This window comes from Ananas comosus, linkage group 22, assembly GCF_001540865.1.
Source record: "Ananas comosus cultivar F153 linkage group 22, ASM154086v1, whole genome shotgun sequence".
NCBI classification, from domain to species: Eukaryota; Viridiplantae; Streptophyta; class Magnoliopsida; order Poales; family Bromeliaceae; genus Ananas; species Ananas comosus.
Window position 1 is genome coordinate 86,526 of NC_033642.1, and position 26,754 is coordinate 113,279.

At 37.0% G+C, this 26,754-nt stretch overlaps 2 protein-coding genes across 2 annotated transcripts; one reads left to right on the top strand and one right to left on the bottom strand.

The window, feature by feature from the left end:
* LOC109727213 (UPF0114 protein in repA1-repA2 intergenic region-like) lies at nucleotides 10,182–13,956 on the bottom strand. Its single transcript, XM_020257216.1, has 5 exons — nucleotides 13,473–13,956; nucleotides 13,268–13,345; nucleotides 12,211–12,292; nucleotides 10,958–11,085; nucleotides 10,182–10,864 (listed from the first exon to the last, which is right to left on the bottom strand). Exons 1-5 carry the CDS (start codon nucleotides 13,827–13,829, stop codon nucleotides 10,661–10,663), a joined length of 849 nt encoding a protein of 282 aa, XP_020112805.1. The 5' UTR covers nucleotides 13,830–13,956; the 3' UTR covers nucleotides 10,182–10,660.
* LOC109727640 (syntaxin-22-like) lies at nucleotides 15,548–21,477 on the top strand. The gene is made up of 7 exons (XM_020257800.1): nucleotides 15,548–15,958; nucleotides 17,672–17,765; nucleotides 18,855–18,994; nucleotides 19,576–19,650; nucleotides 20,660–20,817; nucleotides 20,895–20,995; nucleotides 21,097–21,477. The coding sequence occupies exons 1-7, from the start codon at nucleotides 15,780–15,782 to the stop codon at nucleotides 21,160–21,162; spliced, it is 813 nt and encodes a 270-aa protein (XP_020113389.1). The 5' UTR covers nucleotides 15,548–15,779; the 3' UTR covers nucleotides 21,163–21,477.

A 26,754-nucleotide genomic window follows, 5' to 3' on the forward strand; every position in this document is an offset into this window, starting at 1 on the left:
CTTTTCTCGACGATCTCTTAATTTTTTCGTCCCACTCAGATGTTTTATAATTAGTGTACTAATAGTTTAGCTTAACCACATATAAAGTTTCTCGTTAATTAGAGAGGGAATTACTTACATGCATGCGCTGAGGGAATTACTTTGATCTACGGATTAAAGTTTCTCGTTGATCGTTTTTTTTTTTTAATCAACGATCTCTTTACCATTTTATTTAACCAACTTTAGTTAAGTAAGTTAAAAACTTCGCAAAATTTAATTATAAATTTTTAGTTTTGTGTGTTATAAAGTAATTTGAGTTATTAAATTTGATGCAGTCGCTAGCTGTTAATCAATTCGGTCAACTTTTTAATTTATAGGACTGATTAAAATCATTCAATTCCAAAAAAACAAAGTGCAAGATTGTCGATCAAAAAATAATAATAAGTTGAGCTGTACCACAACAATCAAATTATTTCTAAGACTTAGTTTGATATTAAGACTTATCTGACGTTATTAGATAAAATAGAGTTGAAAAAAAAATATATAGATATATGCTTCTGTGTTCTCTTGTGAAACCACAGCGCGATATGCGGAACGTAACATTACGTACGGAAACAAATAGAATATTTTTATCGTATTTTCTCATCGCACATAATGTAATCTCTTTTTAATCCCAAACGAAGTTTAAGTGATCCGTATAAAAGAGCTGTGACAGTAAGTATTATGACTTGTAAATCTAAGAGTGCGACAAAAAAAAAAAAAAAAAAAAAACCCCAATAAGCTTCAATTTACCTGTTATCATTTAAAGAAAAAATGAAAGTGTACGTACGTATGTATGTAGATCTTGTTCATGTAATCGATGCCTAGTTTTGACTTTTGAGAACAATTTTTGCTTCATTGATCACAGAATCTTAACATTAGATACAATCAATAGTGAAACTAGACTCATTATTTATAGGCTTCAAATTATAGCTCATACTTTTATGACTCATGATTTTATATTGGAAAAACTTTAAATACCACTCATGTGGTTTTATACTTTCTTATTTTAATATCCTATAGTTTAAAGTGTATCACTTTCGTACTATATGGTTTTTTTTTTTTTTTGTTATTCCGTTCACTAATTTTTTTTGTTAAATAAGTGATAAAGTTAAAACTAAGGAATACTAAAGTGAATATTTGATAAACTATAATGGGTATCTGAAGCTTTTGTGTATGATTTAATGAAAAATTAATAAAGGGGCTGACGAAAAGAGAAAAATAAAATTACACTGTACTAAATCTATACACTTTAAACCACAGAATACTAAAGTAAGAAAGTGCAAAACTATAAGGGTGGTATTTGAAGTTTACCCTTTTATTTTTGCATCTAAAACAACAAAAGATGTATTTCAATTTGGTCCACTATCTTTGTTTTTTTTGTTTTTTTTCTTTTAGAGAGAGAGAGAGAGAGAGATATAAGTAGCATGATACCACTTTGTTTATTTCATTTAGAAACGAAGTTAGCTGACAATATGAGTCGACTAGGTTTTGAACTCGAAATCTCGGATACCAACCACCAAATTTTTTGCTATTTGTATTCGGAATGGTCGGTTCAATTTGGTCCACTGCCGGAAGCAGTTTGAGTAGGATACACAAGCACGTGCCTAGTTTCGACTTTCTTGCGAAGCTCAACACATATATGTAAAGGACCAAGCAAACAGCATTTTCACACGAAGTTTCAGGGGTCCCAAGAAGCACTAATAAGTGTGTCATGTTTGTTGGAGCAGCAGAAGGCAAATACACGAGGGAGCCAGATGCAAACGAAGCTGACCTGGAAGGCGGAAGGGGCCTCTATTCTAGCCCCACTTTTTGGCAGCTTAGGCCTTAGGGTGGATTCAGAACAGATTAAATTTTATTCTATTTTTATCCCTATTTATTCTTACTTTCAACGATTTCTTTAGTCTTCAGGCTTCAATGCAGATTGAAACAGATGGATGCCAGAAAGGGTCTTTTTTTTTTTTTCTTTTTTTTAGAGATAGGTAGCATGCTATTTGTTTCGTTTATTTTATTTAGAAATAAATTTAGCTAGAAATGTGAATCAACTAGGATTCGAACTTGGATCTCGGGTACCAACCACCAAATCCTTTACTATTTGCTTTAGGGACGGTCGGTGATGCCAGAAAGGTTGAATGTTATTAATAGTAGGATTTGAAAATTTCTTGGTTCATTATGATCTTCCACCTTTTGTTCAATTTCTTAGGATCTGTTTGTTTGCAAGAAAGTGGGGTGGAAGTGGGATGGAGTAAGTGATTTTCGGTGAAAACTGTCTACTTCCATTGTTTGGTTCGCCGTAAAAAATCCAGTTAACCTAAAATGACGTAATTGACTTCGGACCTTCATGGGCCGAAGTCAATTACGGTGAAGGGTGGTGAAGAAAAAATAATAAAATAATATACTAGTTAAAGATAGTTATATTTAAATATATTTAATTATGAAATTAATTATTTTTTTATTCATTTGACATATTTAAAATATCATAAAAAATGATTAGTTAAATTTTAATTTTTTTTATTTAGTTTGTATAATTAAAATATAATAAAAATTAATTTATTAAATATTAATATTTTTTTGCTTTATAATTTTATTGTTGTATTACTATAATTTATGTATAAAAAATTAATTTAGTTGCTATAAATTAAATTTTAATTATATAAAAATATAATTATATTATTTTTATTTATTAAATTATTTATTATTTATATATAAACTATAGTTTTATATCATACACTTCCTACCAAAATAAACAGTAGAAGTAATGAAACTTACTTCCATAACTACAAAACAAACAGCGAAAAAAAAATAATTTTTACCGAATTCTACTTTAACTCAAATTTCACTTCAACCCAAAGTCTAATTTCGGTGAAATAAACGTGTCGTTAACGGATCAGAATAGTTTTCGAAGCAAATTATTGGCTCCCACCTACCGGTCCATTCGAGACAAATCCCCGTACGATCTCCACCGATCCAAATCCATTTGCTTATAACTGAATGAAGGGACGGGCGACCCTTTACTAACTTACATGTGTCGTTTCGCAGCCCCTGGCCTAACTTTAATTGAAATCCCAACCTATAAAACGTCGTCGAAATAGAAAGGAAATTATTATCGACAGCGGCAATGCATTAAATTTGGGCGCTTTGCTGGATTACTATTCGTACTAAAAAAACTCAATTTATTTTTAATAATAGAACTTGTAATTGGATAATCGGTATTATTGAATATAATTTAAATTATTTAAACTATATAGAAATTAAATTTTATATTTTTCGATATTGTTCTCTTGTGTATCAAGTAAGAGCGCGTTAAAATAAATATTTTTCAAAAGTAATGATACGATTTTTGTATTTAATGTCTAGAATCCGAATCTTAAAATTCAACTGATTTAGACTCTTCTATACCAGTAAATGAGTAAACGTATCGTATTTGTGGATCGTAGGCGCTAATTAATTATCCCAAAAATGCGTGCTGATAGTAAGGGCGTACCCATTGTACTTAAGGGCTCAGTCACAGCACTCGCGGGCTTCGATCTAACAAAACCTATTTGGACGTTGGGTCTATTGTTGGACCTCTTGCCGTTAGGTCTCTTGTGGACCATATTTTTACTCAACTTATTAGGCTCACCCAACTCCAACTTATTAGTCTCCTGCGCCTATTATCACAGTGCATGAAGTAGGACCCATTTTAGCCCAATAATAAATAGCCAATGGTATCGACCATTAAAATTATATTATAAAAATTATAATTTCTTGATCGTTCGGTTAGTTAGTCAGAAAAGTATAAAATTTGATTTTTAAATAGTTAAAATAATCTAGATCATATTTAACGGTACCGATCGTAAATTTGGAGTCTCAATCATTGAAAATAAATCGATAATAAATCGAACCGTTTACTAGCGATAGTGAACCGGCAAAGCTCCTAAATCTAGTTTCTGTTCACTAATTAATTTTGACCATATTTCATCTATTTTATCTGCTGAAAGTAAAATTCCCACTTCCCAATTCTCAAGAGAAAAAACTTCAGCTTATCTGGTGCTTATGGACAGAGACAGATAACTGCCTCAATGCCAAGGCGAGAACGAAAAGTCTCACCAGGTTAGCAGCAATTTAGTGGGTCGTCTGGACGGAGCGCAACAACATTGTATTCCGCAAGGCGATTCCCGACGCTACCCGGGCCCTTGAACGGGTCGATTCTTTGATGAAAGCCTGGACCGAAGTTCTTTGACCCGTGACCGTACATTTCTTCTCGTCTCTCCCTTCGTCGTTTATATAATCTAGCTTGCTTTCATCGTTTACTTTTTCTTAACGATAGGTGCAGTGTGGTTTATTTTTTGGTTTTTCTTCGTTTTTTTGTGGATCTTTTAGGAGGCCCTAGCTGACTTCACAATGTACGCCAAGTTCATTTCGCTTAATGAATGAAGCAAGTAGCTTGCTAGCTCTTTCTCAAAAAAAAAATTCAATCTGTGTCTCAAGAAAAAACAATCAAAATTTAGGGAGTGCTAATTCCCAGGCAATTAAAATGCCAGTGCCACAGAGGGCTTCAATCTAAAGATTTGAAATTTAACGTAAATGCGATGTTCGAGTTGACGACAATGTTATGGCACAGCATGTAAGTTAACCCTAAAACTGTCAGAAAATCTTTCAGCCATTTAGATAGGTATGTACAACAGGATGTTCATTGCCTGAGATTTCCCGAACTACTTGCCAATCACAGGCACAAATTAGCCGCAATTGGAAACACAAGCAACTACACAAAAGAAACTGCCCTGATTACTAACATAAAAGTATGTATATGTAACGACCCGATCCGCTAGCAATAATAACTCGTTGGGCCCAAATAACCGACCCAAAATACTTAAGTCCAGTTATTATTATTAACGTGTAGACTTCATATAAACTGATGTGGGACTATCAAACTTTTCCTATTTAGACCCTAACGTCCGATCTTCCTATTTAGACCCTAACATCCTGATCGGAATCAGTATCCTATTCGATGTGAGACTATTGGGAGCGTTACAAACTTTTCCTATTTAGACCTACAGATCAGGACGAGAATTATCAGACGATGTGAGATTCTAGAGGTGGCTCCCACTAAACCCGTTGGTGTAGCACTTTGCCCCGCATAGCATTTAGCTTTCACATTTTCAGCTCATATTCGACTCTGATACTAAAATGTAACGACCCGACCCGCTAGCAATAATAACTCGTTGGGCCTAAACAACCGACCCAAAATACATAAGCTTAGTTATTATTATTAGCGTGTAGACCTCATATAAACTGATCGAAATCAGTATCCCATCCGATGGGAAACTATTGGAGGTGTTACAGTATCTTTATTCCGAGGTAGCTCTCGTTGTAGGCTAAATATAAACATAGTTGATAAGACAGCACCTGATGCTATATACCAGGATATTGAAAGGATGCGAAAAACCCTATTTAAGAACAAAACATAGCATGCTAACAACTTTCGTGGATAAAAGTAAAGTTGCATCTTATTGTAATAGACAGCAGGCTAGTGGTGTTTCTTTTGGTTTATATAATAGTCACTTATCTGTAAGAACATAATTTAAAAATAGGAGCACACGTATAAAGAACCATGCCAAAACTATCACATGGCGCAAACTAGAAAGATCTTTTGCTAGTCACCGATGTACGCGGTCAATATTTGGAAATGCACTGCACAACAAAATGGATGCGCTATCATTGCACCAGATGCAACCTAGGACTCTTTTAATAAGTGTTCCCAGGGGAATATCTTTGTTTCAGTAGCTTGCTCGTGAAGCATCTCGTTACGTTACATTGCTTTAAAATTTGATCGCAACGAACAAACAGCAAAGAGAAGAGATGTTATAATGCTAATTATATATATGGGAACGGCTCCTACCGCCATTACGTAATTAGCTCATCAATGGCATCAGAAGAGTAGACTCGAAAAAGCCACGAGGTAGTGTGTTTGGAGAGAAAGACTTTTACCCAGGAAAAACTGCACTACAATGAGGTAAAGATACTCATGAAGATAGAAAACAGGGTTCCATTAAGTTTTACAGACGAAATCAAAAAGAAAAGCCGACACTAGCAAGCAGTGTAGTGTCTTCTCGACCGATCAAACTCAATTGATCAAACTTTAGGGCAGAAACCATAGTACAGCAATATCTCACCATGTTGCAATCATCCTTATTGAGCGGAAATTAATAGAAAGCACTCTAAATTTCGATAGGCCAAAAACCGTTTACTGGTTGCATAGTAGTTCGTCATGCCATACTAGTCTCGAATTCAGAGATATAATATATATATATATTATCAACTCTGACCAGGCCTGCTGTGGCCGATACCAGGGCTATCACCAGGTTTGGTGGGCGGATAATTCTCCGTTGTACGCTCGCCATGGGGTACTACCTTACTGCCGCTCTCTTTGAGGCGTGAGATCGAGTTGTTGGGGGCTATAGATACCTGCAATCCTATCTTGTTCCTAGCTTGAGACAAGTAGAAAAGAAGCATGAAGATAATAAGCAGAACTATAGATGCACTTCGGAAAGTGTTCTTGGCCATATGATGATGAGGATGAAGAATAAGTGGAGAAAAAGAGAAATGTTGTGTATGAGAAAGGAGGGAAGTTGAGAACTCAAAGTTAGGTAATAAGCAAGCCCCAAGTTCTCCTCCTTAAATATGCTAGTTTAGCCGCTATTTTAGTCCTGTTCAAAAACTAAAGAGTTAGAGCTACAGATAGATCAGGGACCCACCGATTCTGAGTCCCCAGACATTGATTTGCCCAACAAGAGAAAGCAAGATCTTATTTAGTCTTTGGATGTCTTCCATTTGCAATAAAATAACAACAACAAAAGCCAGCTTCGATCCTTTTAAGGCTTTTTGGGTGTCTTCAATTTGCAATAAAATAACAACAGCAAAAGCTAGCATCTTTTCCAATCTTGGTCATCTTTGAGGTTGGATTACCAGAACTGACTCCGACATGTTTTATTAGCCCTTCAACGAAAAGCCAAAGAGAATATGACCTTTAATTATACTGCACTACAACCACATAACACCCCTCTTTTCTGCGTGCTTGCACTCACCAAGGTTTCACTATTCGCACTCTGCCTTCCGTGTTATAAATTACAGCAAACTAAATTCTTCCTGTGCTTGTTTTGACAAGGTCTGAAAGAATATCACTGAACAGCAGCAAAATCAACTGATATGCTAAGATATCGCTTTCCTCACTACGAACTTTGACTCGCACCGATCAACACAGAAAATTTCATGGAAAAGAAAGGAGCTCATATTCCTACTTCCCTAGACTAACATATTGCACAAGCTAATGAAAACGTGCTAAGCTAAGACATGAAGTTTTGGTTGACTGCATATCCTCCATTTTCCGAGATATCCAAGCTTCTGACCACCATTTCTCTCTGTTAATTTTCTCAATCGAAGGATGCGGGTTCGCTTGGCTGCTCATTCTATGGTTTACTTCCTTCTTCACTAATCCCCGACTGATTTAATATCCTAAAAGATGAAGCTTCTTGATAGCTTTCATGCGCCGAAGTTAATTCCATCATCAAAATACACTCAAAAAAGAGATGTTAGTGCAGATGTGAAAAGAATCAACTTGTTCTCCAAGCAAGAACTGCCGTTTGATTGCATACTCTAAGGACGATATCTCTCTACATTGATTTATTGCCAGATACTGGTATTATTCGAAAGCAGCCTCTTTTTTTTTGTGAAATTTAATGTTGTATAATATTACCTTCTTTTTTCCCTCTACCTTCCAGTCAACATTACCTCGTTGCGCCTGGAGATCCCCTAGTTCTGTTACATCTAGCTGGAGATGCTCATCCTGTGCCCAGCTATTCAACTAAATATACTTATCAAATGGCTCTAACTTAATTTCCTTCAAGCCTAAAAAGCATAAATCTACCATGATCCCAAGGTAGCAACTTTCGATTTTTAATACGCCGATAATCAATTCACCACGCACTCGAGTTCATCTCTGTCTTGAAAAAGGATCACTTTCTCTCAATAGAAAAAAGAGGATCGCGTTTTGGGTTGCTCATTCCATATGCCCAAATGCAACAATATTTCTTTAGCTAACTAATACAACTTGCGAAGCCTCTTAGAATTGTCTTAATGATGGCTTAAGCCACTTGCTGTTGTTCTGCTTGTGGAACTCTAAATGTCAGTTTCTAGTGTTAGCAAGCATGTAAGTGGGCAATAATTTAATTAGATAAGTACGAGTTTATATTCGGATGATATTCGACTTTCGAGCCCATTGGCTTGCATGGTTCTGAGTTCCAATACGAAGAATTGGTTGGCCATTGTTCCTTGGGCCATGCTGAAGTGTATGAGATCAAAAAGGTACGAAAAACATGATCTTAGACCTAAATATGGTACTGATTAGCACTATTAGAAAATTCGCCCACAATCTTTAGTTTTCTCGTATTGTTAGTGTTCCACATGTGGGGCACTCGAGAGGTTAAAGCTAGAAAAATCTTTATTCTAAAGGTTAAAGAGGACTGAAATCCTTTTTAAGTCACTAATCTCTGTTTGGTTTAGGAGTCCTTCGCATCAATTAGTTATGGCCCCACATGCTCAGCTCTTCTTCCCTTTCCTCTCCTATATTGAATAAGAAAAGAACATCACCAGGCTAAACATAACTTTAATTCTCTTTAGCTGGTTTTTAACACATGATTAGGTACAAGGGTTGAAGTCCATACAAGAAGATGACAAGATGACAAGATTAAAACTCCTGAGCACTATGGTTTAGTCAGAGAATTATTAAGGATTGGAAGTGAAAATATTGTTTCCTTTTCGAACCTGAAGATGTTTCAAAGAACATCCTTTAGAATAGGTGAGTGTCTTGCTTTCAAGAAATATACGAGAAGTAAGACATTGGCGCTAAGTATACAACAGTTCAAGCAAACAGCCCAACAAGAAAATTAAGCCCCGACCTTTTCCAAAATTTCCAAAATAATACTGATCATATCACATTGTCCACTACATAAATATCGGATAATGTAATTAACGCTGAACTAGCATACTGCATATCCGCTGGAAAGCAGGTTACTGTAATCTTATATACTAGTACGCTAACATGCATCTCATTAATTTGTTTAATTTATCCGTGATCAAAAGCTAACAATTTAGAGTATTCAAATGCAAGAAGCCAATCCTAGAAACACCATTCACAATCTTTCCATCTGCACTGTTAGCGTATTATATGTATTATATAGTAGTATATCACATATTAGTAGGTTGTACCAAATATGCGTCTAGTCATCACACGACTAGCGCGACTCTTTGTATCATATGTATATATTTCAATAGAAACCCTAGATGGGTGCTCTACTTCCTATCGCCATTAGATTCAAAGAATTTCTTGTCCTCACAAACCTGAAGAAGAGAATCATGCATATTTGTTCCTTTCTGGGTTGGCGCAATTAAAAGTGTTGTGTTTTTAATTAATCGCATTCCTTCTCTTATTGTTTTCCAAGACAAATAAGACTAATCATTTGACCCAGCAGCAGTATGCACAATAATTACTAAAGTGTCATAGCCTCTTTTTCAGCAAACCTGTTCCCACTTCTCTCTCACCCACCATTCAGCTCCTCTTCTCATGAAGGCCGGTTACCTGCAGATCCTTATATTTATCGTTAGCTGGACGGTACAATGCAACATTTTACCTTTACTAGACCAAATATGTCCTGTGCTGTTAATTTGGCTGCTCAGTATTTGCATGCCCCTAGAGAGCCACATATGCCAGCAGCAAAACGCATTCTTTGCTAAGTTTGAGGAACATTATCTTCTGGTCTTCATTTCGCTTGCTGCCCCACTCCTTCCCTTGTGGCTTATCCTAGTGCAAATTGGGCAGGTTGTCCAAATACACGATGTTCTACATTTGGATTTTGTATCTTTTTTTGGCCTAATCTTATCCCCTGGTGAGCAAAGAAATAGCCCACCAACTCTAGAGCCGACTCTAAAGTGGAATATCGTTCTGTTGCCTTCATCCTCGGTGAGACTATTTGGATTAGTCGGCTTCTTCGTGATCTTTGTGTTTCTTTATGGCAACCGATCTACATTATTGTAATAACTCAGCACTATTTATCTTGCTGCGAATACTGTTTCACATGTGCCCACGAAAAATATTGAGCTTGATCATCATTTTTTGCGAGAGAAGGTTCCGTCTACAAGTATGTGCTTCTTTCATATTTCTTTTGGCAAGCAACTCGCCGACATCTTTACTAGGTCCTCGTCTGTTTCTCGTTTTACCATCCTACATACCAATATTCACATCCATCCAAAGATGCTCAGATTACAGGGGCATGTTAGCGTACTATATGTATTATATATCAGTATATCATATATTGGGGTTTAACATATATTGGTGTCTAGTCATCACACAACTAGCACACGACTCTTTGTATCTTGTATACATATTTCAGTAGAAACCCTAGGTTGGTGCTCTTTTCGCTTCTCTACAGCACATTGGAAAAGACATATATCCGACAGTTTTTACAGCTGCAGGATTCTAAATAGCTTCACTGTTTTGTTGGTTTTGCCATGCAAATTTACATTAGTTTACATAATTTAGTAGCAGGGATCTATACTAAATTACTATCTATACTAAATAGCTATTTCAGCTATCTTTTCCTCCTTTCTAGGTGTGAAGCCTCGACAGAAGATAAAGGCAACCAGATGACAGGAGAATAGAAGCAGCAAAGCAGAAGAGGTCGAGAGGCGTAGAGATTGTCACCTTCTTGCTCTTCTCAAAGAGGCCGACCAATAAAACCGTGACTATGACATGACCCACCTTTGTCTTCAACTCGTTCACGGACTCTATTTTTAACCAATTTGGTCGTTCCTACCAGCATAAAAGCAAGTGCACAGATTTAATGCAAATCAAATATGATTAGTGTTTGTATATAAGATGTTTGATGACAAAGTAGGAACATACCCGAAGCCGGAACAAGCCAAGGAGGTTTGACCTCTGAACAGATGTTTTTGCTACGTCGAGGTTGCTGATGAAGAGCTCATAGAGACCCATACCAAAGACAAGCATTACAGTTCCTATGAGATAAATGTCTGCAAGTGAAACAAAATGATGATTAGCTTTGTCACTCATGCAGAAATAACTGCATTTCTTTGAAGAATTTGTAAACATTCTTACGGTTCAAACTTCAAACATTTATGTTGTATACAGACTATACATTCTGAATATAAAAGATGATATATACCTTCAACCATGTCGTTAAATGAATGTATCATGTCGTTGTAAGAATGTTGATTTACCCCTAGCTGAGAGGGTAAATAAAAGAGGAACGAATTTGTGCCATACACATGCAGATCACGAGAATCACGACAATCTAATAGGATTTCTAGGGGCAACTATTACTTTTTCAGATTTGCCGAACTTTCCTTCTCTACCTTTAAAATTTGTACAAACATAATAGAAAACCGCTATTTTTATGCCAACCCACTCCCTGCCTGACAAGTCATCATTACTCGATAATGGAAACAATAATATCTCCCTATCCGGATGTGAAACCAGCAAGAGATAAAAGCGGCTCGTATTCCCTAAATCAACCAAATAATATCATTTTGTGACTCGGAAGAAACTAGAATACTAGATCCATTCAAGAAATAAGAAATCTATTATATTCCATGCATGTCTCCATCTCGCATCATGGAAGCCTTCTTCCCTAAGTATAATACGTAGAAAAAAAAACTGGATGATGAGAAGGAAGCAAAAATAAGTATTTAATTTTAGCAAAAACAAGTAATTAATTTTTTTCATCTTCCCGAGGGAAAACATTACTAGACAATAAGGAGACTTAGATCTGAGCTATAATGCCAAATGTTAGGCAAGTGTTGCAATTTAGACTCGTGCAACCTAGGATCAACTCCCATAGAAGGTCCTCTGGACATGGGAATAGCCTAGTGAACAAAGAACTATATCTATTTCCAATTTAGCTATTATTCCTTGTCTCTCGGGGCCAGCTGATCAAGCTTGCTAAATGAATATCAATCCCATTAATATATGTCGCCTTATTCCCTTTGCTATGCACGAAATGCTTTAAGCAGTTTAACAGTTTAACTGATTCGGCAATAAAAGATTCTTTTAATCATAGATAGTATCTTACGATTACCACGGCCAAGTACACTTCTATTCATGTAACATAATAGTTTGTCGCATTTGATTGGTCTTACCAACGGCTTCCACTAGCATCAAAATCAGTTTTCCACTACTCATGAAGTCCTCTGTGAAGGAGTTGATCACATATCCACAACCCTGCACCAATTGCTAGGTGTCAGATGTATTGCCAAGCGGCTGCATATCTTGATTACTGAAGACACCAATTGCTAGGATTCAAAAAGAAGAAGAAGAAGAAGAAGAAGAAGAAGAAGAAGAAGCAAATAACAAGAAAGAACAGGCAATTAGAACCAACTCAGGCGGGATATATCGAGCAACAAGCGGTAAGGCATACTGAGACTCAGACAACGCTCGCATCTATAACATGCCATTAAATCCTCACATTCCTATCTCTCTGTTAAGCTTTACATAACAGTAAGTACTAGCAGAATCAGCGAAGGCATTCATAGATCATCACTTAAAATAAGCCATTTCAGAAAATTGGAGATCATGTCGGAGCACACTCTTCGTCCCAGGTTCTGCAGCTGCGGTACCTCATCAAACTCTGCACCCTTCGTTACCGGCTAGATGGTGTCAATGGAGAGGGTTGTTGACAGGGGCAAGGAAAAAACTTTTCGATCTCTGCTTTGCGGCGGGGTGTTGGGAGTTGTGGAAGGAGAGAAAAAGGAGAATATTTGACAATCGATTTGAAGAAAGCGACAAGCTGGGACGAAGAATTCGCTGGACTGCTAACCAATGGGAGCTGGCACTAGCTAGCTAACTGTGTCTATTCATTCATGTTCATGTTGGGTTACTATGTATTTTGGGAGCGTGGTTCTTCCCTTTTTTTTGAGAAAGAGGTAGCGCACTACCCTCTTGTAGCGTGGTTCTTCCTTGAAGAAACTTGTGGTTGGTTCGATTTTTTTTTGGGGGGCTCTATCTTAAGCCCGTGTACCTTCTTTTAAAATAGGGTTTAACCCTGTTTAATAATAATAAAAAAAAAACAATAGTAGAATTATCAAAAGAGCTTGCTTATCCATTACTATTACCATGATGGGCTGTAGTTTTAAGTATTTATAATCGACGCGAAGAAAGACGGAGAAGAATGTTTTGAAGAGCAGAGGTCGTACGAACCTTGAGGAAGCAGAGTATGGATCCCATGAGAGAGCCGAATACACCGAGGAACGTCATGAAGCGGCCTGCGTAGATCACCTGCGCATGCACCTTTCAATCCTCAGAAACGAAGAGAGAGAGAGAGAGAGAGAGAGAGAGAGAGAGAGAGGAGGCGGGGGGAAGAAGAGAAAGAAAGAAAGAGGCGAAGGCTTTGTCGATCATCTGCCTTTTCGACTCTCTCCTCGAGGCTTCTCGCGTCGCTTCTCGCATCGACGGGAGGCCTGGCGACGAACTCCGGCCGGAGCTTTGAGGGCTCGGCCATCGACGGAGGAGCGCGCGTGGAGGAGGAGACTGAGGAGCAGTTGATCGGCCGGAGAAACGGGAGCCGCGGCGTCGTCGTCGTCGTCGTCGTCTTCCTCCTCCCCCTCATCATCATCGAAGGAGATGAAGATGAAGAAGATGAAGCAGCAGCAGCAGCAGCGATCCTTTCCCTGCCCACGGATCGTATCCATCCCCATCCTCTTCCCGCCGCTGCTGGCGCAGCTGCAGCTGCTTCGGGAAGGAGCAGGCGCAGAGGCTTCATGGAATCTTTTCTTTCTTTTTTTATTTTTTGGTTGGGTTGGGCTGTGGGCACACTCGGAGAGTTCCGAGGCGGGGGGGAGGAATCTCCGAGGGGTGAGGAATGGTGATTGATGCTGTGCGTGGGAAATGAAATGGAGCAGAATTAATAGGAGGAGGAGCGGAGCAAGCAGACGATGCACTGAAACTGGACGCCGCACGAGAGTGGGCCAAGTGGATCCGCATCATTGAATCGCAGGGCGAATAATATCGGAATTTGTGGAGAACAACCCCACCACATGGCTCCGTCTCTGCCAAAACGAATGGGTTAATCATTGATATAATATATATATATATATATGTCGCTCTCCCATCAAAGTCTCCTAAGTCAAATTTTATTCTAATTCCTTTCCAAAAAAAAATATCGATAAAAATTTTAAAATTTATCTCCACTATCATCTATCGGAAGTTAACTGTCTACCATTTAAAAATTTTAATTTTACTTACTGACTTTTTTGAATATTTAATTTAATTTGAGCTAATAAGCGACTCTTTAATTTTAAAATTTGAATGCTTTATTTATTTTTACATTACAAGTTCGGTTAGTATCTTTCATATAATTTATGTAACTATAAATTTATTAAAATATGCGGTAAATTTAAACTTTACATATAAAGAGCCATTAAATCACTTGAATTAAGCAAATTAAAAAATTATATATTAAAATTAAAATTTTGAAATATTGAATAGCTTAATTAGAATCAGAATGACCAATTGTTCAGATAAATTTTATACGTTACTAGCAAAATTATTCATTGAGCAAAAATACGAGGATATATATGCACTAGGTGTCGTTAAATGTAGTTCTATTGGATCATTTTTTTGGATGATTGGGCTAGTAAATTTTAAAAAATTATATATTTGTGATAAGTAATTAATAAGATAAAAGTTGGCCAATACTATTGATACACCTCAAAATGAAGTACATATTCCGCTAATATTTAATTTATTTTGGAGTTAATGGAGTATATATTTTGCTAAGATTTAATACATTTTGGAGTTGGAGAGAAAATATGAGAAATGTAATATTAAAGTACCAGATGTCTTTTCATCCAATGACCATCACTTCTTTATTTATTGCATTAGCTTTTTTTTATTTATTTATACTATAATTTTTTTGAATATTTGTAAATATTGTAAGGGAAAGTGAAAGATTTATACCATATTTCAAAAAAAAAATATATATATATATTATATAAAAACAAAATTTTTTTATAAAAAATTGACATCTACACATAGGTGTACCCGTAGAGCAATTTCCTCGTATTTGATACACTCCTTTTGTTTTTTTCGTTGATTGGTCGGCCAGGTCTAAAACGAAGATTCCAGGCAAGCAGCGAGGTGGCACAGCGTCCTCCCTCGGTGGCTCGGCGAAATTTAATTCGATTATATTATTATTATAAGATTAAATAAAAAATAGATTAAAATTATTGGACGGGGCCGGGACGTGGGGTCCACCGCAGCTCATAGGAGGAGGAGGAGGAGGAGGAGGAGAGAGAGGCTCCGTGTGTCCTATTCAGCACGCCACGCTTTGTGGACCGTGAGAATGCGCGGGTGCTGGTGCGGAACAGCGGAAGGTTCCGCCGATTACTTCGGGAAGGGCTCCAACCCGGACCCCGTCCGTCCTTTCTGTTCCCCCCTCCCGTCTTCCTTCCTCCAAATCCAAATTTGTTGCCGGTTCCATTCCTCTCTCAAAAGGGGGAAACAAAAAAAAAAAGAAAAACACATTCCCCCCGTAATTACCGGAATCAAAATCGACCGATCGATCGAACAAGGGATCTATTCTCCCTCTCCCCTACCCTCTGTCTCTCTCTCGCCGCTTCTTCGTCTTCGTCTTCGTCTTCGTCTTGTTCTTGTGGGGTGAGAGAGAGGGAGAGGGAGAGGGAGAGGGAGAAAAGGAAGAGGGTAAGTAAGGATGAGTTTCGAGGATCTGGAGGCGGGGCGGGCGGTGCGAATCGACGGGAGGAAGGGCAAGGAATCCTCGCAGGCGGTGGCGTCGGGGGTCTTCCAGATCAACACCGCCGTCGCCACCTTCCAGCGCCTCGTCAACACCCTCGGCACCCCCAAGGACACCCCCGATCTCCGCGACAGGCTGTAAGTCCTTCCTTTTCTTCTTCTTCTTCTTCTTCTTCTCGTCCTCCTCTCGCCCCAGCAATCGCTTCGCTTAATCGATCTTTCGGAATTGCCACCTAAACATAAATTACAATGAAGGAAAATTTAAGCAAGAACAATAGCTTCTTTGCCGAAAGAGTAATCTAGGTCTTCTGCCCTTTCGTCCTGCAGACGAACATAATGAATCCGAACACTTAGGTTTTGCCTAATCCTGTGAAACCAGATTCTGAATTCTTAGGCTCACAAGCCCTAGAATCCCCTGGCTCATTGTGCTTGGCGAATGCGCCTCTCCTGGGCCATGGCAAGGTGTTGCCTTGTCAAGTAGTTCCAACCGTACTTTTGTGCCGATTAGATATATTATTTGACGATTTGTGGATCGGCTGATGTTTGCTGTCGGATTGAATTGTACTTATTTATGAGCCGGTGCGAAAGACAGGTGAGATAGGGTGGGTGCGTACTTTTTGAGTTTTCGAGCATTTAGTATGCCTCGAGGTCTGTTTTGGGGGAGTCGGGATTCACAAGAATCTCAGAGTGCATGTAACAGGGGGAAGGGATTTGTAAAGTTGCCACTAGTGAAAAGCCGGCGCTTTCAATAGCATTTGAGCGCATCCTTTTCCTTCATTCTCCTTTCTCGCGAGGAAGGTTATACGGCCTTTTGGCACTACTGTACGGTGTCGTGCTGTTTGATGAATGCGATCAGTATAAGTGTCGGCCGCTTTTTCGTCGAAGTGCCCCCTATCATCTCTTTGCTCTAATATCTCTTTGCTGTAGAAGCAGCTTCTGCTAGGATCTCATCTTTAGCTTCCTGCATTGGCTGACGCTCCAGTCTTTTGTTCACCGGCCGAACGCCTATTAGAGGTGGCTGCAGCTGGAAGAAAATCAGAACTTAGGCCAAATAGGAACTTTTTTTAGTTCACAATTTTGAAGCACATAACTTAATTGTTCAAGTATCTGAGTGTGCATTTGATGTTCATGGCTAAAATATTGTTTAAACTTTGGTCGTCACTTTTAACAGTCCTACGGACATGCAATTCGCGAACTATGCTCATAGCTAAAATATTGATCAAACTATGGACATGCGATTCATGAAGCGGTTCTTTTGCAGTTTCTTGCTATACTATGTACTCTTGCAGGAAAACAACCTTCACACCCTTGTACTGCCTTAAGAGCTTTAGAATTACTTGTCCTAGAGTGTTCAACTTTGTTTTATATCCGTTTTTCCTTACGATTAGCTTCTTGAATTTTTGTACAATTGAATATGGTGGTATCTTATTTATAACTGTAAGACTCTTGTCCAAGCTTCTTTGTAGGCATGCCGAATTTAACTATTCACTTTCCAATGTGGTTTGTTTTTCCAAGTTATGAAGGACCTACGTGTTCTACCCTTTTCTCTGTGATGCTGTTAATTCACTTATGTACTTATCTGCTTGCTAGAAAAACCACAAACATATTGGACAGTCATACTAAACATTGGTTTCTTGAAGATTCTAGGAACTTTTTTTTCTTTTATTATTGTGCTTATGCCATCTAGCTAAATATTGTGCCGTCCAATTATGTTGATACCAAACGCTGCATTTTATCTATGTGAATTTTATATCAAGTTTGTGAACCTCAAGTGTAATTTATTGTAGATTTTACCACGTTGCTTATAGTGTGGATTTGTTGATCTATAGCTTCAACTTATTTTGTGGGCAGGCACAAGACAAGGGCACATATCACACAACTGATAAAAGATACTTCAGATAAACTTAGACAAGCTAGTGAAGCAGATCACCGATCTGAAGTCAGTGTAAGTGCTGCTCCCAATTTACTTTAAGCTACTTGTTTTAATGACAATGACTTGAACTACAAGTACATGTGTGTTATGAACTATTTTCCTTATGTTATGGTTCTTGTTATAAATAATTCAGTTTCCAATACATTTTGTTTATCGGTGAGAACATTTTGTTGATGCCTGAGCAATCGATGTTTGGAATCAAGTTAGCAATCTCTGGTGTTGGAATGAGAATTAATTGCTCGTTTTTCCTATATTTTTCCAGGGAAAGTGTATAAGGTCACCGATAACACTAAATATTATATAGGGGACTTATGATGCTAGAAGTGATTGAGACTGAAATAAGTGTATGCATCATTAAGGATTAAATAGAAGGTACTTAAGCGACTAAAATAGTGATGAAGGACAATTTACAGGGTTTTTCTAATAAGACTTTTGTAAAGAATATAGGATCATAATATGTAATGATCAGGGTTGTGGAAATTTGTTGTTCACATAATATTTGAGCATGAATTTTGAGAACTTTAGCTGCTAGTCAAGAACAATAATAGTTTTCTTTTTCTTTTTCTTTTTTTTTTGTGTATGGTGAAATCATAATTAAACTGATAAAGTCGTGCATATTCAAGATTCAATAAGATTGTCTGACAAAAATTAATTCGACCGATAACATTTCTATAAGAACCTTGTAAGAAATTTTTCGTTGTCCTTAAAAATCATTAAAGATTTATGCTCAAAATTTTCCTTTCACAGATCAAAATCTCCCCAATTAAAATTGGTTCTTGATGTAGTTCTGTACAGTTGTGATGGTTGTTCTGGACATTGATGAGTTTGTTGATTTTGGTGGATTTCTTTCTTTTTGAATGATAACAGTAGGGTTTAGGTTTAATGAATTTGGATAGTAGGATGGTATAGTGACTGCTTTGAGATGTAAAAGCTGGAATTCAGTTGAACATCCTGAAGGCTGTAGACTGGGATAGTCAACTGATCAACATATAAATCCCACTTATTACATTCAACTGATCTATTGATATACATTAGGGACTTTGTTAATCTCGTTGAGTACTTATCCTTTCCTTGTGCCTTAAGGTGAGTTTGTAATTGCAGGCAAGCAAAAAGATAGCTGATGCAAAGCTTGCGAAGGATTTCCAATCAGTTATGAAAGAGTTCCAGAAAGCTCAGAGGCTTGCTGTAGAGAGAGAAACCGCATATGCCCCTTTTGTTTCTCAAGCAGCTCTTCCTCCAAGGTGATTTATTGATTTGCACTGTTAATTCCAGTGTTCTTATGAAGCCAGCTTATCTCTTAGATTTAGTTGGAATTAGCTGTTCACATGTTTATTCTAGTCTATGCTGGCATCTAATTAAATCTATTTCTATCTCTCTGACATAAGTGGAAGTACTCTCTTTCATGGCTTGTTCCCTGGATTTCATGATCATTGTGCAAATAGAGGGGATTCAATCTTCGTTTAAAAAAAAAAAAATTCTTCTTGAACTTTATGGCTTATGCTTTCCCCAACAAGTTCTGCAATGCACTGTCTTCACCTTCTTCATTCTTGTGTTTGCATCCTGCGACATTCTTGCCTCTTTACATGTTCATCTGTACTAAAGATAAATGGCATAACTCTTCTTTTTCCTAAAAATGGTTGGACAAATGGGTGACTAATGCTTATTACAGTTTTAGTGGAGATTTTTCAGTATTGTGCATGTTTGTTGCTGCTAATGCTTAAAATTGCATACCTTCTACTAATTGTACATCTATGGTTGCATGTATGAGTATATGAAAGTTAATAGCTGAAACATAACGCTTTGAGTTGTTATTTTCGTGCAGCTATAATCCAAGCGAGTCAGGCAAGACATCAGACAAGTCCAGTGAGCAACAAGCAATGCTTCTAGAATCTAGAAGGTGAGTCAGATGCCTGTCTTTTATTTTTTGCTGTAAATTATGCAGTTACTTATAGTGAGTTAGTTAAAAGGTCTGATTGTTTTTCTTAGCTTTCTCATGCTTTTGTTTTCTATATATTCTTCTTGGGAACCTCGCAAGTCCTTATGCAACAGTCAGATTTTACTTTGACGTTCAAGGCTACAAAGCTTAATTTCGTTTTTTTTTCCGGAAGTGCTTATTTATCTGTCATGCCTTAAAGCCTTAGCAGTTTTTAGTGCACTGTCTGTCTGACTTCTTTGCAAATGATAAGCTGGTGCTTGATTTCCTTTGAATCATATAATTAAAACTTTTGCACCCTTCTTGAAATTTGATGTCCATTAAAGAGATATTTATTTTGGGGAAAGCTTCTGTTCTATTATGTGGATGACGTTTAGGGGTGAGCATCGGTCGGTTCGGTTCGGTTTTTGCTGTTTTTATCAAAAATGAATTGCACCGAATCACTAACACGACCAAACTATACTGAACCAAAATAATTCGGTTGGTTCAGATCGGTTAACTCGGTTTCAATAGAATATTTTTATTTGGGTTAAAAACTTGTTGAAGTACTAAAAATAGGCTTTAAGCATGATTAGTTCTATATTACAATCTTTAATTTGAAGATAATAGTGTTTAAAGTCTCTAATTATTTGTTTATTTTCGAAGGCCAATGTATATTTTTTAAAAAATTAAGACTAATATGTATGAAATTGTCAAATATTCAGTTAAATCGGTTTGTTTCAGTTTTTCCCGGTTTTCAATTTTCATAACCAAACCAAACCGAAATGCTTACATAATTGAACCGAACCAACCAAAAAATTGGGGCGGCTCAGTTTGGTAATTCAGTTTGAACCAAATAGTGCTCACCCCTAATGACGTATACTTCTGCAGTCAAGTACATTAAGATCCATCATTAGGCATTTTTTGGGCATGCATCTTGCTTACGTAACTTACGCCAAATTCTTTTTTTTCTGTGTTTACTTTACTGGTACAGACAAGAGGTGCTTTTTTTGGATAATGAGATTGTCTTCAATGAGGCCATCATTGAGGAGAGAGAGCAGGGCATACAAGAGATTCAGCAGCAGATCGGCGAGGTCAATGAAATCTTTAAGGACCTTGCAGTCCTTGTCCATGATCAAGGAGCTATGATTGGTAATTCATAGCCAGTTCCACTTCTTTTGCTGTGCATCTGTTGTCTTTGTCTAATATGTGAAGTATTTTCCTTGTAGATGACATTGACTCCCATATCGAGAGCTCTGTTGCAGCAACCGCGCAGGCGAAAACCCAGCTATCAAAGGCAGCCAAAACTCAAAAGTCAAATTCATCTCTGGTATGTTAGCTGGGCATTTCCTTTTCTGCGTGTATCTGTTTCCGTCAATGCTATTATTGTTTGATAAACTGTTTGTTTTTTAAATTTATTTACTGTTACAGGTGTGTTTGCTGCTGGTGATTTTTGGGGTTGTATTGCTCATCGTAATTATAGTCCTCGCTGCATAGTATATGTGGATAGTGATTGCTATTCTCATTCTCAAGTTTAATGAAGTAATGCGTAAGAAAGTGTTTGCACTTCCCAAGTATCATACCCTCTGTAGTGGAGGCCGTGTCTTGTTTGTGACTTGGTGTTGGTATACAAGAATATATTATTTGCATAAAACTGTTTTATTTGCTTTGTTCTGTGGTTTATGCTTACATTCTCTATGTTTTAATATTTAGGCAATGCATGCCCGCGGGGGCAAGCATTGCACTGTATCGACGATGATCGTTGTAATTAAGATTCTTATATTTTTGAGTGGCAGGCGTGTTAGTTGTAGATGAATTACGCTGTTGTCATATAATTTACACTTTTAGGCAAAGTTGAAGATGACAAACCGGATCACAGGAAGAAAATGGGAATACCTGTTGTAACATATATTATTATAAAGCTCCCTTTCAGAAAAAAGTGATATATATATATAATATATATATAATAAAACTATACGTATATATATATATATATATAAAATTTATATTTACGACATCTTGATTTGTTCTGGTATTGCAGCTTCAGGGGTTTTCCAGTGCTACTCTGTTATGTGTTCATTTAGTTTCAGAATAGTCTTTCTATTAAGAAAAGTGTTATTTAGCTCAATACATGTACAAATTTTTGCAATCGAACACTATTCGAACTTAGTTGTTCCTCTTCCTGCACTGGCAAAAACATTTAACCTACAAATAGATGGTTGGGCTGTTTTTGATCTGCTGCAAGTAACACATTTCTGCAATTTTGCACACAGTTACTAGCAGCTCCTCTTTTAAAGTTTTTTGAAAAACAATTTTGATGTTCTTCCAGTTTGCATCATGAAATCTAGGGATATTTTTGCACATCCTCAAGAATTAATTTGTGGCGTAGGATTTGTATCAATCATCCAATCCAATTGAGTCGTAAGATGATTAAAAGCCTAATCAACTATGTAGTATGGAGAATTAAGCTAGGCTGAAGCCAGAATAGTTAGGCTGATTTTTTAGGCAAATCACATCAATTGCGCATTGGATCCAGGTCACTCTCTTTCGGTGAAACAGCGCAACAAGCACTAACTATAGGAAGAATCATTGAGCACAACATTATAGTTCATGACAGTGGTGTTATATACGATGGAATTTATTGTTTATTGCTGCATTAGCTGTTCCGTTGCGACAAAAGATGTATTTTTTAAGCGCTCGCAGTAAAGGTAATAAAGCACTATAATGAAGATCACCCCCACCTTCAGAGCAGCAAACCGAGAATCCTGGGAATCTTCCTGATGCCATGAAATTTATGGTGTTGCAACTTGCAAGTGAGCTCCAAGAAGTTGTGCTTGTGTATGTATTGAAGCCTCCCATGCACTTAATCTGTTGGCCCTAGCCACCGCTCAAAATGCTATAATTGGATTAAGAGTTTTGGTCCTATTATATCTTATATATAGGACTACTTGAACTCTCACATTTTGCCCCCTTTAAGCCCTAACGTCCTCGTCTCGCTCTCCCCGCTGTATAATTTTGGCTCAACAGAAACTTATCTCACAATTCCGGCTGGTAACTGGCTCTGATACCAACTGTGATGCCTCACTTTTCAGGAGGTTATCCATTTTAGGACTACTCTAGTCCTAATATACTTAACTCTCTTAAGCTCTTGGCCCTAGCTACAGCTAAGAGTTTTAGTTTTATTATATCTTATATGGAGGATTATCTGGGTTCTCACATCTCCACTTAGTATTCTCTTCTAGAAATCATTATGTGGAAGCATCTTTTGAAGGAAAATGATTAAATACTACGCTTTTATTTTTCTAATTATTTCTTTGGGAGGTGCTGGGGTTGCTGATTGATACCCATTGCTGGAAATCAATAGGTCTTGGGTTCAAGCCCGACTGTACCCTTGAAATCAGAGCTATGGGAGGTAGCCTGCAGGCTTTAAGAATGTTTGTGAGGTGCTGCATGTGAATGCATGCTGATGCTGCTCAAATCTTAGTTCTTATTTTCCTGGAAGAACCAACCTTAATTTGGATGTAATGTGCTAGCTAGAATGGACCAAAATTGGGAGTTACTGCAGGGTTTCTTTTAAGAAAGCCTAAGATGGTATTCTTTTATGCTCTCTTTTCTGGCTTCTGAGATGCTTCAAAGTACTAAAAAAAGGTAGTCTACATTTGGCAAGCCTAGCATGTTTTGGAGGCAGATGGTCCACTTTTGGCTGCTCCTTTCTTACTTCAAGAGTAAGCTTGGAATATCTGTTCTTGCTTGTTTAATAAGCCTTCTTAAAGATTAAAGAAGGGTGAGAAAGAGAGAGAGAGAGAGAGAGAGAGAGAGAGAGAGAGAGAGAGAGAGAGAGAGGCCAGAGAATGCCATTTAAGGCAACCAAGTGTTGACTCTCTTATGCTCATTCTGATTCTTGTTCTGATTCCCACCATGGATGGATGGATTTGAGGATATCTTCCTTTCTTCATCCAATTAATTATTTGCTTTAGTTGTCAATTTGTGTCAGTGCCTCCTTGGACAATACTCCTTTTTCTTCAAATTGCACATGCAAAGCACTAATAAAAGAATTGAATATTTTGTATCCATATGTTATATTGTTGGTGTGTGCTTTAGGCTGGGTTCTATCATGATCATTCCTAGAGGTTGCGCTTTCACAAAGTTTGTGCTGAAGCCCTTTTGTTACATTGTTTTACTTTTTCAAACTCACCTTTTTTTAATACAATGTTCATTTTTACATTTTAGTTTTCACCCTATTAGCATTACAGCTCAAATGCTCCATCAAGGTGTTAGGAACCAGGATTAAAGAAATATATGCAGCTAGCTAGGAATTGAATCACATCGGCATATATGGACAAGTCAAACTAAGGGGGACCTCATCTCTTATAGATCACATGTTGCATTTTTAAATCGACCTACCATTAAAAATTTGGGTTACAGTTGTATTTGTGCTGGATTTCAGATGGTTTGATGCGATAAAACTAATTGGACGCGCATTCCAAGCAAAAAATTTAACGATGGAAGTTCGGAACAGAACAAAATTTTGGAGCATGACACAACTTGTACGATCTGTTTAACTCTCCGTTCCATGCACATGAACACTTTTGGAGGTGTGATCAGAATCATATGAATCAATCATTACAGAGCAAGATTTGGATGATTCACACATATTTTGAGACAGTTTCCTTAATACAAAAGGTTACTCTTTTCGATTACCTAATCCTATCATTGCATTTGCATTCCAGTTTTCTAGTTTTGGGGATAGAAGGTGGTTTAGGCCATCTTCTTTTCTTTCTATGAATAAATGTATCTACTTGTAAAGTCAAAAGGCAAGAGTGGTACATTGTCAAGCAATGCGGCAGCTTTGCAAAAGGAGTCCCCACTCCAAATCTTCTTCCTTGCCCCTTCACTTTGATGCAGCTGCTTCTCCTACTTTTGACCACCGGATCATGATTAATAGAACTCTGTGGTGCAGCTTAGTCTTGGTTGGCATATATATTATGGACTCCGCTCGGACCAACACTATCTTTGAATTTTGAGATATCTGTGTAATTCTATTTATTTTAATGTCGGTGCTCACCTAGCAGACCGAAATAAATAGCAATGATTCTTCTATTGTACTCCTCGAAGAAGAAAAGGTCAGTATCATTTGTACAAACAAGCGGAAAATGTATGGACAAGCTCTTTAGACCCTATTTGCTAAGTTGTAAAAGCTAACTTACGCGGTTTGAACATTTGATAGGATATAGATGTTTTATCTTATCCGAAAAAATAACTTAAATATCGTATATAATATCCAATTTGAATATTTGATCATGCTTTTAAATAAATTATAAAAATATACTGAATAAGATACTCATACCGTGACTCAAACACTTTGATATCTCTAATTCCTAATGATTCAAATGGTATAATTTAGGGAACTGAGGTGTGAATTGAGATTAATTTTTTATGAGAGCTAAGAATGAATGATTTGTAAAGTTGTAGTAGAGTAGTGGAGTATTATCCGGGTCTGATCTGGTGGGATCTGATCGGATCCGATCCAATTCGAGACGTAGCTTTTGCATCTAGATTCTTCCGCCACGTGTCGCCATCTACTCTTCCCGTTTCTTTCGCAGCATCAATAAATGCCCTCCTCCTCAGCCGCTCCCTTCCCCGCACCCTAATTCCTCTTCTTCCTCTCTCTCTCTCTCTCTCTCTCTCTCTCTCTCTCTCTCTCTCTCTCTCTCCCTCCTCCTGTGTGGAAGTGAGAAGTGGGTGGTGATGGCGTTAATGGCGGTGGGCTATTAGGGTTTTTGGTCGCGGCCGCCTCTGACTCGCTTGGTGCAGGTCGGGAACGCTTCGATCTGATTTTTTTTTTTTTTTTTTTTTTTTTTTTTTTTTTTTTTTTTTTTTTTTTTTTTTTTTTTTTTTTTTTTTTTTTTTTTTTTTTTTTTTTTTTTTTTTTTTTTTTTTTTTTTTTTTTTTTTTTTTTTTTTTTTTTTTTTTTTTTTTTTTTTTTTTTTTTTTTTTTTTTTTTTTTTTTTTTTTTTTTTTTTTTTTTTTTTTTTTTTTTTTTTTTTTTTTTTTTTTTTTTTTTTTTTTTTTTTTTTTTTTTTTTTTTTTTTTTTTTTTTTTTTTTTTTTTTTTTTTTTTTTTTTTTTTTTTTTTTTTTTTTTTTTTTTTTTTTTTTTTTTTTTTTTTTTTTTTGAAGTTACTGCGATCAAAAGCGAATCCCGCCTTGCACCAACTGAATCGGAGGCGGCGAAGCGATCCCATGTCGATTTCTTCTTCTTTTTAATCGTCCACCGCTTCTCAAGGGAGGTCCTTCTTCTACTGCTTCTTCTTCCTAACCCTTGATTCGGATTATTATTTTTGTTGCTTTTTTGTGTAATTGGTTCTCGAGATCTGACCTGATTAGTTTGTGTTTTCGATTGATCTACACGGATTGCTGTTCCAAACCATCAGATCTCGACTAGATGATGCGATACCATAACTGCTTACTACTTATATGCTGCAAAAGATCTCGTTTTGATTGAAAATTTGTTTGGTTCTTTTTTATGTGTATTTTTGTTGTTTGTCCTAAGCTCTCGAAATTGTGCAGGTAACAGGATTGCGGATTGATCATCCTTTTTGGATGCATGAACATCTTTTCTAGCATATCTCGTTGATTTACTCAAACAACTTGGTAGTAGTTTGTAGAGGAGGAGTGTGATCGAATCGAATGTCTAAAATAGAATACCATATTTGGCATTCAAATTATTTTTAGTATAAGATAAATCTCCTTGCCGGTGAAATATGCTATCCTACCATATTACGGATGTAGAGGTCTTTCAGGGAGCAAAAATCAAACTGCGTGCTTGTCAATCATACAAAAAAATCGTCATACCGAATAAGTTATTATTGGATATCTTATTTTGACATCCAAAACAGGGTGTAAAGGTTTTATTTTCATTTTGTTCCGCATCTGCTATACTCCTAATTTGGAATGTCCAAGCTTGTTTTTCTGCTTATGATAATGTCTTGAGACTGCAGAGCATATATCAGTATTCTTTCTTTAGTGCGTCTCAATCTTAAGTTTTGTACTGCTTCTTGAATTGTGCTTATTTATATCACTAGAGCTAT